Raw genomic sequence first — 14,450 nt, 5'->3', positions numbered from 1 at the left:
GATCCAACAAGGTTTTAATTCACAAAATTTTCAACCCGCCTCGGGCCTTCGTCAGTGTAGTGTTTACTAGGTAAATGACAAGTTTTTGCACTACACTCACGAAGGCCCGAGGCGGGTTAAAAATTTTGTGAATAAAATCCTTCTTGTTTGATCTATACAGATGGCGTGTTTGAGACTCATTCTTCTTATATATGTATATATATATATATATATATATATATATATATATATATATATATTATATCCCTAGTTGGCACCTTAGGGAGACAACTGGTCATTAAGGAGACAATTTTCGTGTCTCCATTGCGTAAATTGCCATTGAACATGTATTTTAAAATTTGCATATAAAACAAATGGAAATGTCTTCCAAATGACCCATCTAGGAGTATATATATATATATATATATATATACTGTATGTGTGTATATATACATATATACAGATAGATATATAGCCTGTATTATAATGTGTTTAATGTCAGTGTGTCCTGGTGGCTATATGCTTTGCATATAATACTTTTATTCGTCTTTAGAAGGGGAAACCTCAGTGTCCCTTAAAAAAATGTTCACAAAAGAGAATGAGAGCACGTGTATTAATTTACGAAATGAATTGACCATTTGCTCTCTTTTTTGTAATTTTGCAAAAGATAATATCCTTATATAGCACAATTGCCAAAAAAATAAAACCAATTACATGTATTGCAATTGCATTTTCTATTATTCAAATTAATAAAATAAGTGATAGTTGTATGCAACGGTTTTAGAAAAATAATAATAAAAAAAAATACGGCCGCAAATATCTCCCCACTCGTATACACACTGATAGATCACACACATACGCAGCAATGCACTCCGTAACGAAGCAACCGTGACCCATAGACGCATTCCTCGTCATGTGTCTGTTCTCTTGTTTGTCTGTATTGTTTGTTTGTTTTTTCATTGTCATACAAGTATGGGCAGTTTTTTTCAGATATTTAAATTCGTATACTCTGGTTTAAGTTGTAGGATCCATTCAGCAATTCATACACTTTTCCACTGTATTCTAGTAAATGTATTCATACTTTACACAAATCAACACACCTCACACATACAAACACACACCCTCATTATATATATATATATATATATATATATATATATATACATATAGTACACTTTTCCACAGAGCAAATACACTGCTCTTATAGAGAATAAACAGAACATTGTAAAGCAACTTTGATTAATTTTAATTCATTTCATATATTTACTTCTATAAAATTTCAAGACACATAAAATAGGTTGTAAAAAAGTAGGAAGTCCAGTTTAAAACGACCGACTTTCATGCTTACACAAGTCATATACACACAAATATAGATACACTTACACCTAGCATTACAAAAAGCGATACAGCTTAAGACTCTCAATGGCAGATGTCCGGATATTGTGCATCATCTTCATTGCCACAAATCTTGGAAAAGTGACCAATTCTGTCTTCCAATGACAAGAGTTCTAAACATTGTTTTGCTTTGACAAACTGAGTAAGAATACAGAGCCATAATCTGAGTACATTATGAACGTACGCACTTGTGTCAATGTATGAATGAGAATGAAAGAATAAGAGCTTGTGTACCTATAGCATCATGAGCTGGGGCCGTTACGGTGTCCACAGCATTCAGCTTAAATACAAGGTTGCGCACAGTAGCAGAAAATAACATCATGATATTGCGATTATCCGAGAATGGATTACCACAACATTCATTTCATATACACATTAAACACACACACTATATGGCAGCACATTTGTGTTTGCGTGCAAAGTATCAATTAAATACAGTTTGCACCTTTGCTAAGATGCATAAGTCAGGCCGACAAACACACTGGCGCCTATACAAAGACATATTTCCCAGGTAGGGAGAAAATCTCTTTGCGCCTATATCAAGCCCAAAATCTGGAATTTTTCAGTGGGGGTTTCTGATTGGTTAATATGCACGCATGCGCACAGATCTATACGCCCTGTATAGGTCATAATTTTTCGTTGTAAACTTCTGATTCACTTATTCATTCCGTCGTCTTTACAAGCAGGGTGGTCCCATTCGGAGCTGCAAAGGCCTGTTTGACAGGGGAGCCCTGCATCAAAGATTATTACTCTAATATTACTGTAAGTTCAGCTTTCTTTGTAAAACATCAGAACATATACATCGAGGCAGGCCCACTATTGACTGACGGTAAGGTATGCATGTGTCTATTACACACAAAACAACATAAACATATAAACACACAAAAACACACACGTGGAAGATTACTACGGACAGTCGGAAATGGACTGTGTATTGATAAAAAGCCCTCCACTCAGTGCAGACAGCGAAGGCTCACAAGGTACAATCTTACCACCCCCCCCCCTTTCCCCAATCCAACACATATAACATAATTACCCCAGCTACGGGCCTGCCCATAACAACATCTTAACGAGATACAAAAGCAAAGACTGGAACTAAAGCATCACGATCCCAGCAAGAATATCATTATGGTTCTAAGTATATCAACTATAACAGCCACTGTGTTTGCGACATTTCACGGAATGACAGCGTCTTCTTGAAATCATGAAATAAAGGCATCTTAGAATATCGGCTACCTCAAGCTAAATAAATTTCATTCAGTTTGAAAGACAAGTTCATAAATCAAGGATTTTAGAATATAGACCTACAGGTTCTATTCTAACTGCAATAAAGCGAGAATGGGCATCCTAAGAAACTACACTTTGGACACAGCTGTTGTGATGAACGCCCACGACATACACTGATGTACTATCTTCACTGCTACACGTGTATTTCGAAGTTTATCTACCATCGACCAGATAATATGTACTCTAAAAGCACAGAGAGCATGAAAGAAAGACTTACCTTTCTGTATTTGTTGCGGTTTTACTATACTTTCTGTTCTTGAAACAAAGCGTGTACTATAAACCCGCTACGATATCTTGGATTCTATTCACAATCTTTAAGACGGTGCTTTTTGGCGTGATAAAAGGGCGCTATTGAAAATGGCTGCATTGTGCAGTTGCGAAACCCATGCATAACCTAAGACGAAACCGCAACAATTCAAGGATGTCCTACAACGACAGTGAGTATAAATAGCAAACATTCCAATATCGGTGAAGGAGTGACTCGAGAATGAACCTCTGCACGAAAACTAGGAACCAAGGAAGCCTCGCCATTATTTTTGTACAAATATCTCGAAAGATTCAACCATAATTTCATTTTAGCGATATGATAATTAAAATGCTAGTGATGCGAGAACAGGAGGTTATCGAGAGTATATGACGCTTAGATTTTGTGACGTCAGGATTACTAGCTACTTATATGAGGGGAGTTATGTGGATATATCAATGGAACTGAATACTATATGATAGTCACGCTATTAAGAAACTAGCCTTAATCAACAGTATACACTGTACAAAAATACATGCATGATAAACAGACATGAAATAAACTCAGAATCAGGGTCTGCAGTATGTACGACACGCTCAAGGTTTAAGTTTTCAGCTAGACGGAACGACGTAATGTGAAAACAATTTGTCTTAACCATAATTCATTCATCCATATATAGTTCATCATCACAATCATCTTCATCATCACAATATTACCCTCATGATTTTTATCATTATCCCCTCCTCCCCCCAAAAAATACTTATTTCACAGTATCCCATCACAAGGAAACACAATATCTTATCACAAGTATCACAGTATCTATTCACAAGGAAACTACATTGTCCTTTGATCAAAGTCTTGTAATTTTATCAGGTAGAAATTCATTGAGCACGCTCTCTTATTGAAATGCCCAATATATACCAGCTAAATTCAATCAAAATTATTCATCGAAGAAATTGCGACGTTTTAACAGCTGTTAAACGGACACATATAATCGAGCATGAGCTTACTCAGCTGTTTAAACATGATGAAACTCACATCGCTGAGATAAAGTCAACAGGCACATTATGCTGGGCACTTGTGTTTAAATGAGAACCATGCAGCATTTGCATCACGTTCTGTCATCATAAATATGTGAACAGGTAAATATACAGACATGCATGGCGTTTTGGTGTATTTTGGCGGTTTCCTTTTCGGCATTCGTCAGAAAGTAAACTGAGCTTACCGTCTTTCGATCAGATGACAGTACTGTATAGATTCATCCATCATTACCATATGCATCTGATGTATACTATTTCATTTGAACGACGCTTTTAGGGTGAAGAATCATATACAGTTTCAGGGCGCGTAGTGGGTCCGGGTATGTTTCATGTACACAGCTGTATAGCTTCCTGCATGACCAACCCAATATTAGTTGATCTAACTTACATCAAGTGTAATACTTGACATGAAGACATGGGGTAAATCTACCTACGATAAGCTTCGTTGCCTTTATTGATGTCTGGTTTAAACTTAAACATTGCCAAGCAAGAGGACTGTGAAAGCAGAAAGAGAGAGTTGCTAAAGAGCAATATGAAATAGCGCTGGAATGTTCAACCAATATGGGCGTATAGGACAAGGATGAATAAACATTTCTCGTATTGCTGCATTAGAACGACGGAACGAGGGAGACAGAGAAATGAAGATATATAGAAAGATAGAAAACATATGACTCCACTTTTATGATGTGTCCAAGTTCTAAATCTAACTAGGTATCTTCACCCACATAACCGAAAACACACCAAACAAGCAAACTTTAAAATAATACCTCTAACAAGTCAACCCACGGATATGCACTTCGCAGTCAGTCGGACATCGGTAATCCTTATTTCATTTTCCTCCAAAAGATTGCTATCCATAAATGTTGGTTCCTCGTTTCATTATTGAGTGCAATTAGGCGTGTAAAAGGTCAGAATGATGAAAGACAGATTGGTAAGACCACATTCTTCATAGTAATACATAAACAGAGTAGTAAACTATCGCCATGTCACTCAACGATGTAAGGAACCCACAGTACACATTATTAACTAACTTTGGACCAATTTCACCCGGCTGATTATCGATGATTTGTGTAGACTTTCAGTCTTTCTTTACGTAATATTTCTCTCAATTCATTTCAGGCCGACCAAAGACACACGAACTTACAAAAGTAGCAAAGTATGTTCAAGGCGAAAATTGAACACAAGAATGTGAATGGCGCTCCCGCTGCTCCTTATTGCTGGTCACGTGATGTTGTTTGTACCGAACCCGGGTACCGAAAGGCCATAACACAGTATGGGTCGTCTGGTTTGCATAACTTGCGTTATGAAGTTCTTGAGAGCACCCAAAGTAGACGACGTTTACTCTTCTTCTCCTCCTCCTTCTTCGCTTCTTCCGCTGGCTTCTCCTCTTTCTCCTCCTTCTTTGTTTCTTCCTGTTTTTCTAGAGCAGCCTTGGCTTCGTCAAGTTGTTTCTGCATATCATTGAGGAGTTATAAATAGGAGAGTTGAAATGTAGACAGACAGATATAGTGGGAAAATAAATGAAAGGAGAATGGTGAGGCACATTTGATAAACATTTGATGCAGCATTCATTGCAATGGTAACTCTTATAAACGAATATTGATCAACATTACAAATCAATATTGCTCTGAATGGATTCATATAATTTGTGATCATGAAACTGAGTTCTATATCTAATCAAGATAGTACAACTAAAATGACGGAACGTGGTGCCTCGGTAATGCGAACTGTATAGCTGCAACGTTTCATAATTGTGTGCGTTACAATTTCGCTAAGTGGAATTGATATCACTATTATTCGTCAGTTTGGTGGTCGAACTCACGGGACCTTGAAACCATGCAAGGTATACAATTTCTGTTACAGAGAGGATTCCAAGCCCGCAAACGCTACAAAAAACACCAAGGCCTGAAAAGAATCATTATTTTTCAGTGCGTTTGTCTCTATGGCAGCTCCAGTGATCCATGACGATGCACAAACGGTGAATGGCGAATGTGATTGTATATGGCTGAACAGTAAACAAACTATGTACGCAGTAGGTACCATAAATGTTCACGAATTTTGTACATTTTGTATATAAACCACTCACACAGTTATGTTTCCTAACCAGACATGCAAGCCTGTAGAAGACTTACATTTTTTTAACAGAATTCTACATTCCCAACGCAGAAGCCTTTGCACAATGGACTGCGTTTCACGTAAGCATTTAACACCATTTTCATCAATTGGAAAAAAAAATCATGTGTCTTTTCACATGTCCATGCGCTGTTTGATATTCATTTACGTTTTCGTGTAATTTATGGCATATTAAAAAGGTGGGATAAGAAGCTGAATCAAAATGTATGATATGAAATTAAATATCATCGTCATGAAAGAGGTTGATATGATGACATCTCCATTACAGCCATGCCGTTGTTTATGAATTAATATTGGATCAAAATCTGTCGTGGGTGTTTCGTCACTGTGCTTGAGAAATCCTGAACCATGATTTAAATCGACTCTTTTGTAATATCGTGTGTAAGCACATCCTATTCGAGAGAGTCTGCATATTTCACGCAAGCTCTTATTCAGATCCGATTGTCGAGAAAGATGGCTGAACGCTGTTTCGATATAAACCCTGTGTTTTCAGTGCCAATCGGCACAGAACATGTCACAGCATTGTAAACAATTTCCAGTGTGTTGTTGGCATAGAAAGGGTTGATAGGACAAAACCATATATATCAAATGCAATTTGTACCTCTTCAGTACGAAAGAAAAAGCATCCATTTACTTCTTCTTCTTAGATTTCTCTACCTTTTTCGTATATCCGGTTAACATAATGATATATAATAATGGGCGACGAGTCATGTCATTGAAAATGGAGGACAGCACAGTAATCAACCGTAATGAGATAATACGGTTTTAATCAGGGAAAGAAATATCGAACGCGTTTTCGCTCTAGTAGACCACGCTATATAATCCTTTATAGCTAGATACGGATTCACTTTAATTGCCTCCGCTGTTAGTTTTTTTTTTTCATTAAAAGCGATTGACGCTGTCACATTCTGTGGCTTATACAGTAGCCTACATCGCACGTTTATTATTGCCTATCAAGGTGAAAGCATTATCAATGTGTTGGAATTGCTTTTATGGGTTATGATAATGTTCCGTGTGTAGCATTTTCGATGTTCAAGATATACGTTACATGATTTGCTCGCCGAAAAGTTTAATGATTATCTGCTGTCATATCATTCAGAACTATCACGCTTGGTATACATGAAGATAATGCAACATTACAGGAATTCTGGTGTTGGTTTAAATACATGCACGTATTCAATCTCGCGTTTGTACACTAGAACGAAATGACGAGTATGGGTATACTTCAGTGGATTACTGTAAACACACTCTATATTGCATATTTACTTTCCTTTCAAAGTAGTGGCAAGTTCCGCATGCTGCAAGCTTCTATTCGACGGGATCGCAGAGCACTGAAGCGACAGTTTTCGATTCACTATACCGCAGTGTCACTATTGTTACCAAAGGCAGTACCATAGAACACGCCCCCCCCCCCCCCAAAAAAAAAAGATAATGGAACCGCTTTCGTGCCACGTTGCAAGCATGTTGCACTGGTCTCTTTCTCAGCACGGGCTCATAGATAAGGCCGCAGATACAATTAAAAAGCTATAGAAAAATATATCCTAACCGTCTAAATGTAACATTGCGTCTGTGGTTGGTGGTAAGATATCCAGTGATGGTGTGCAAACAACGAAGATACACAGATTTGTGAACTCTACACCAATGAGATAAATCTTGAGATGCCAGTATGACCTGGAATTTAAATATACTAGTGAAAGAATCAATATAACACAACAGTAATTGTAATTTGACAATTCCGTAAGTAAAATCAGTGCAGATTTTTTTTTTAAGCGCTTGGACAGGAGGTAGTCACATTCTAGAGAAGGGACCAAAAAGTAATTACGTGCTATAGTAACTTTGACGATGGAGATCATGTTCTCTTTTTGTTCAGTGTATTTCTTCATCTAAATTGTTGTCTATTATCTTATACCCTACATCAGAGGAAGGTTGAGGTAAAATAAAATGGACCTGTCTGTGTGTACAAGTATAATTATGTATGTGTGTGTTGTGTTGTGTTGTGTGTGTGTGTGTGTGTGTGTGTGGTGTGTGTGTGTTGTATGTGTTGTGTGTTGTATGTGTGGTGTGTGGTGTGGTGTTTTGGCGTCTCCATCCAGCATACCTGTAGTGCCGCCCCTTTCTCTTCTGCTTCCTTCTGTTTACTAACAGCTTCCTCCTTCTCCTTGGCTAACTTATCCTTTTCTGCGGTTACCTTGTCCTTTTCTGCTGTTACCTTGTCCTTTTCTGCTTGTACTTTTTTTAGCTCCGCCTCGGCCTTCGTCTTGGCCGTGTTTGCCTCATCTACCTTAGTTTGGCCTTCTTTACGAGCCTTCTCTTCACCGTCTTTGGCTTTGGTGCTCTCCTCGCGAACGAGCTGCAGATCGTTCGACAAATCCTGGTTCTCGTTGTACAGCCGATCGTGCTCGTTCAAGAGGTACGTGTTGTCCCTCATCAAGATCCAGCATTTGGGCACGAGAAAGGATATCAAGAGCAGACTGACGAAGAACCAGATCGCATATCTCGATCCAACCTGCGACATGATGGCCAACTATACAAGCATACGTCCACGACTAATCCGACTCCGTTGGCAACACCCAGATTTGCACAATACAACGTGTGCGAGTTGCGACTACCGTAGCGATGTCTTGCGCATATAATTATGCTCTTTGCTCCTTGCGTAGTGGTGGAATGTGTGACTCCTCCGAGCACCTTCTTCCCGTACTTATGTCAATAACAGGGCAGATAAAACATACAACGCTGGAACATAACCAGAAATGACATACAGCAGTACCCCAATGCTTCTCAATAAATGAGTATTGGTTTGCAACGACACGTATAAGCCCTAGCCTGCGAATGTGTGATTTGCCTGAACTCTCGCAGCAGATCTGACACGATTCGATGCTGCCGATTCGTGCGGCAGAGAATGAATAGATCCCGATGACACCCCACCCTAGTATGCGTGTACTACATCACATTTTTACAGAGCGTCATATTCAATGCTCTGGACTTTGATCACAAGTCTGCCTCAATGTAGTCTCGTTATAGATTTGTCACGAACAATTCTCAGAGTTCACGATCTGCTGTCTGACGTACCTGATTGGTGTAGCGAAACTCATGTGGGGGACTATGACGTGTGCTATGATCATTACTATTTTGTTGACCAGCATGTACCGCGCAGACTTCGTTTTTCTGCGCGTTTGGTCGGCGTTGGCTTTCTTATGCATATTTTGGTAGAATCGAGCAAACAAGCTATTGTCCCTGACTCGGTGACTGCAGTTGCCACGTGTAAAAGCAGACTATTGATGATCAATGCTAAACGCTTTTGCAGTGTTTTCATCCACAATCGAGTGCTTAAAAACACTGGACAACGAATTTTGTATGATCAACAAGGCAGGTGTCAGGGAACGGAAGGAGGCTGCAGCTCCTACACACTGGGCGAAAAACAAAGCAAAACTAAACTAAACAAAAAATTAAAAAGTCGGAAAAAAATAAACAAGAAACCCATGATCAGACTTTCGAGGGTTCCGCCCTCCAGGCTACGTACATGCGGGGATGAACTTAAAACGTTTCGCGGCTCTTACAGCCGGTACTGGAATAAAATATACCGATGCGAATGCCTGGACATTCTCGTTGGTTACACATTGTAGTAATTATTATCATAAAATCCACACTTATAATGAGTTTACAGGACTTTCCGGGCCCGTTTCCGTGTAGCTTTCCAGCCAGGAAGCTTGACACTTCATGGCTCACACACTTTTCTTCAAGCCATACCAACTACAGGTAAGCACCTCAATAGGTTAAATTCATGGAGCTATGGAAACTTTACAACCTCCATGGTCAGTATACATGGTGGAATAGAGGAGCGCTATGGGTGCAGTGTATCCCTCAAAGGCTTGAACCATGAATTTCCTCGTTTTAAAGCGTACTGCATGCTCATCAGTCCACTGTACCACGATATCTTGCAGTCTGTTCAACATTTAATTTCGTTTTCCTAACTATAGGCCTAAAATGATCATATACCCACCATGCAAATGGCATGAGAAGAAACACATCGGTATACACACACCATACACACAGTCATAATATGCACAAAAACCCGTGAGTGGCACTTTCAGTTTCTTAACTTATTCTTCCGTTAGTGGGTGTTATCAAAAATGAAAGAGGTCTTGGTGCAAATATAATTCAAAGGCCTGTTATACAATATATAACATATAATATAATATAATATTATATATATATATATATATAATCATATATACATACACACCTAACTTCAGCACGCCTACCTCCAGCCATCATCACTAAATGTTTCCCGCAACCGGTTGCCAACTGTGAATTGTACATCACATCCCTTGATAAAGGGCAGGGCCCGAAAGCTTGAGAATAAAAATCAAACTGTGAGGATTCAAGCTACGTCTATCGTCTTATCCTTTCTCTCACCTATATATATGTATATATATATATATATATATATATATATATATATATATATATATATATATATATATATATATATATTATACACGCTGCTTATCTACACGAGAAAACATGTTCCGCATAGCAGTAGGATATTGTGGTATAGATAGTGCACGGTATGGACATTTTCAAGGAAATTTAGAACTAATCGACGCACTTTGCAGATAACGTTTCCTCATTGCAAAACAAGCCTGCTTGTGTTTGGAAGTACTGGCAACTGGACAGTATTATTGCATGGAGGTATTACTCATTGAGTCCTTGATTATTGCTTTGAGCGTATCCTAGTTAGGATCAAATCGAAACACGTGATGTCTGTTTGTATAGACTTAAACCCAGGCACTGGTTAAAGCTATTATCTTCACAAACTTTCACCCAAAAGTATTCTCCATTGGTACTGGTTTTAACTGAACTTAATGAAGTGTCTTCGATGGCCGAACTATAGGGGAAAGTGCAAGTGCATCTCATTTTACCGTTCTACCCGTCAGCAATTTGCTTCAATAATATTTTGCGTCAAGTTTATTTCAATTTTCAGGTGCAGGGATGTAGGCCTATTCGCCATACCCAGTGTGACCCAAAGCATCAGTTTTACCCTTCCTCGGTCAAAGCATAGAATAAAAACATCATTTGTTTTGATGTTTAACATATTTATTGTAATGATATAGGTAACATCAAGTGCAATAGTATCAAAAATAATAGGTAATACATTATTATCAAAAGAACACTCTGGAAATAGGGGGGGGGGTCTGTCATTGCTATACAACCCACACCCGCTGCATGTAACCATTGCGAATAATACAGACGTAAATGAAAGAAAGATATTATTCAGAGGGATGAAGGTTCAGATGCGAGTTTCTTCACTTTGTCTCCCTCTACAAATTAAATTTGTTAAGATCGCAACTGCTGATCTGTAAATAAAATCGCAACTGCTGATCTGTGAATTAACAAACATGTCGAAAAAAGTAACCAGTGGGACTCGAACCTGTGTATTATAGCTGCTTCCTTTTTTCCGACATATACTGTCTGAATACAGACGTTGTATAAATAACAAACAGGAGACAGTCCAAAATGCATTGGTATATAACGTCATGGTTACAAATTTACTTTGTCGATCTGATGTGCGAGCTGGCCATACATCTCCGCAAAGTAGCGCATTTATAAGACCAAGAACAAGGTGATTGCACCTCCTTGTTAAATAAGACGTGCAAGACTTGCAGTAAGGGAAACATTCTAGTCTGTTTTCAAGATGTTTGTTCTTGGTTCGTGTGACTTGTAGACCCTATACGCGCGCTCAGACTACGAATTGGTACAAGCCCATGTTCTGGAACCAACAGTGGCGTATCTAGGGGGGGGGGGGGGCAAGGGGGGCACGTGCCCCGGGCGCCACTCCTTGGGGGCGCAAAAAACGAAAAAAAAAAGCGCAGAAAAGAAGAAAAAAAAAGGAAAAAAAAAACGAAGAAGAAGAAAAAAAGAAAAAAGAAGAAGAAGAAGAAGAAGAAAAAAAAAAATCGCCCGGAAGGGGGAGGGGAGGGAGAATGGCGGGGTGGGGGGGGGGGGGGGCAGAAAACCAAATCAAACAAGATAAAAACAAAACATGATGATGACGCGGACAAAATGACAATGTTTATTGTGTTCACACAAGAATTCCATGTTCCGTAAGCTGAAATACAAACATTTTCGGCGCGCTCGCTGCGCTCGCTCGCCAAATATATATAAAAAAGAAGGTAAGAACAAAACTTGATGATGACGCAGACAAAATGACAATGTATATTGTGTTCACACATGTCATTTGATATTTAGCAGGCAAAATGTTTCACTGAGCAGCGGCTGCAATTTCGTTCTGAAGCGATCGCCAATTGGATCAAAAGGCGCCAACGGTTTCGAACATGGGGGGGGGGGGGGGGCAAAAAACCCCAAATCAAACAAGATAAGAACAAAACGCAATGATGACGCGGAAATTATACAAATTTCGGCTCACTCGCTCGTACTAATTTACAGTACTTTTTCAAGTCCTCAGTTTGGTGGTATAAATCGTTATCTATATAAGGCCGTCACTATATCTTGATTAGAATTGTAAGATTTAATAAGCAAAAAATGACAAGAGTTCCATGTTTAGTAAGCTGAAATATAAAAAATTTTCGGCTCGCTCGCTGCGCTCACTCGCCAAAAGTTATCAAAAAAAGGAAGAAGAAGATAAGAACAAAACGTGACGATGACGCGGACAAAATGACAATGTCTATTGTGTTCACACATGTCATTTAATATTTAGCAGGCAAAATGTTTCACTGAGCAGCGGCTGCAATTTCTTTCGTTCTGAAGGCGATCGCCGATTGGATCAAAAGAGGACACCAACGGTTTCGAGCATACGGGGGGGGGGGGGGGGGGCGCAAAAAAATCAAAAAAGATAAGAACAAAACGTAATGATGACGCGGAAATATACAAATTTCTGCTTAGGTTTGTTGGTATAAATCGTTATCTATAAGGTCGTCACTATATCTTGATTAGAATTGTAAGATTTAATAAGCAAAAAATGACAAAAATTCCATGTTTTGTAAGCTGAAATACAAAAATTTTCGGCTCGCTGCGCTCGCTCGCCAAAATCTATATATTTTATTATATATTAAAAAAGAGAGATAAGAACAAAACGTGATGATGACGCAGAAATATACAAATTTCGGCTCACTCGCGCGCACTAATTTAGAGTATTTTTTTTTAGTCCTCAGTTTGTTGATATAAATCGTTATCTATAAGGCCGTCACTATATCTTGATTAGAATTGTAAGATTTAATAAGCAAAAAATGACAAGAATTCCATGTTTTGTAAGCTGAAATACAAAAATTTTCGGCTCGCTCGCTGCGCTCGCTCGCCAAATTTTTTTATATATATATAAAAAAGAGAGATAAGAACAAAACGTGATGATGCCGCAGAAATATACAAATTTCGGCTCACTCGCGCGCACTAATTTAGAGTATTTTTTAAAGTCCTCAGTTAGTTGATATAAATCCTTATAAGGCCGTCACTATATCTTGATTAGAATTGTAAGATTTGATAAGCAAAAAATGGCAAGAATTCCATGTTTTGTAAGCTGAAATACAAAAATTTTCAGCTCGCTCGCTGCGCTCGCTCGCCAAGATTTATCAAAATTCGTAAATCACCCTCAAAAGACCGCTTTTAAGTGCTTGAAAAAAGCATATCATGAAGATTTTGTTAAAGTCCCTACCGGGATGGGGTTGGGGTTGAACACTTTTCCAGAAATTAGGGGCGCAATTTTTGCGCTTGCCCCGGGCGCCGTTTCCCCTAGATACGCCACTGGGAACCAAGGCTACGTTAATCTCGCAAGGTAGAATAACGGTCAAAGCATCGTTTTGCATCTTTCATATGGCTGGCTATTTGTGTGTCATTCGTGTGTTTTCTAGTTTACCACTGTACAATTTGTACGTGTATGCGTGAATGCATGATTAGTTCAGAATAACCAGGGAATAACAAAGGACGTGCGGAAAGAGGTTTCATCTATTCCATTGACCAGTGGTCTATTTTTACTCAACGCTATACGCCTGTGGAGAAGCGTTTTGTTTTTGTTTTGTTTTTATTACACTGTACATTGCTTATGTTTATATAGAGTAGCGTAGGTAATTTGATTATCATAAGTACATGCGACGTATATTTATGGTAATTTCATCTTTTTTTCTTTCTGTCTTTCTTTCTTTCTATGTTAACAGTACATGAGTCTTCTCATACAATAGTGTGCAATGGGACCCTACACTATCTAGGCACATGATGCAACGTTCTCTGAAGCAATATTCTTTATTTCGCAATGTTCCCTTTTCCCCTCTCCTATCTTTTCCAAGAGTCTTTGCATTTAATTCAATTAAATCTCACTTATTTCAACGCGGTAGAAGCCTCGAAATCAGCTAAATAGCAGT

General features: G+C 38.6%; 1 protein-coding gene across 1 annotated transcript; it reads right to left on the bottom strand.

The window, feature by feature from the left end:
• Nucleotides 1–1,677: 1,677 nt before the first annotated feature.
• On the bottom strand, nucleotides 1,678–8,998 carry LOC139719107 (uncharacterized). Its single transcript, XM_071630541.1, has 2 exons — nucleotides 8,177–8,998; nucleotides 1,678–5,396 (listed from the first exon to the last, which is right to left on the bottom strand). Exons 1-2 carry the CDS (start codon nucleotides 8,591–8,593, stop codon nucleotides 5,247–5,249), a joined length of 567 nt encoding a protein of 188 aa, XP_071486642.1. The 5' UTR covers nucleotides 8,594–8,998; the 3' UTR covers nucleotides 1,678–5,246.
• Nucleotides 8,999–14,450: the final 5,452 nt, after the last annotated feature.

The sequence above is a fragment of the Diadema antillarum genome, unplaced genomic scaffold (genome assembly GCF_040938485.1).
Source record: "Diadema antillarum isolate AM-2024a unplaced genomic scaffold, OU_Dant_1.0 scf00000104, whole genome shotgun sequence".
In the NCBI taxonomy this organism is placed as follows: domain Eukaryota; kingdom Metazoa; phylum Echinodermata; class Echinoidea; order Diadematoida; family Diadematidae; genus Diadema; species Diadema antillarum.
The sequence above is the reverse complement of the archived record's forward strand: the minus strand, read 5'-3'. Positions and strand labels throughout refer to the sequence as shown.

Excerpts from the sequence above, each read along its gene's own strand:
- LOC139719107 (XM_071630541.1), bottom strand. The coding sequence starts at position 8,593 with ATGTCGCAGGTTGGATCGAGATATGCGATCTGGTTCTTCGTCAGTCTG. Across the intron at positions 5,397-8,176 it reads AGAAAGGGGCGGCACTACAG|AAACAACTTGACGAAGCCAA; the intron begins GTATGCTGGATG and ends AATGATATGCAG.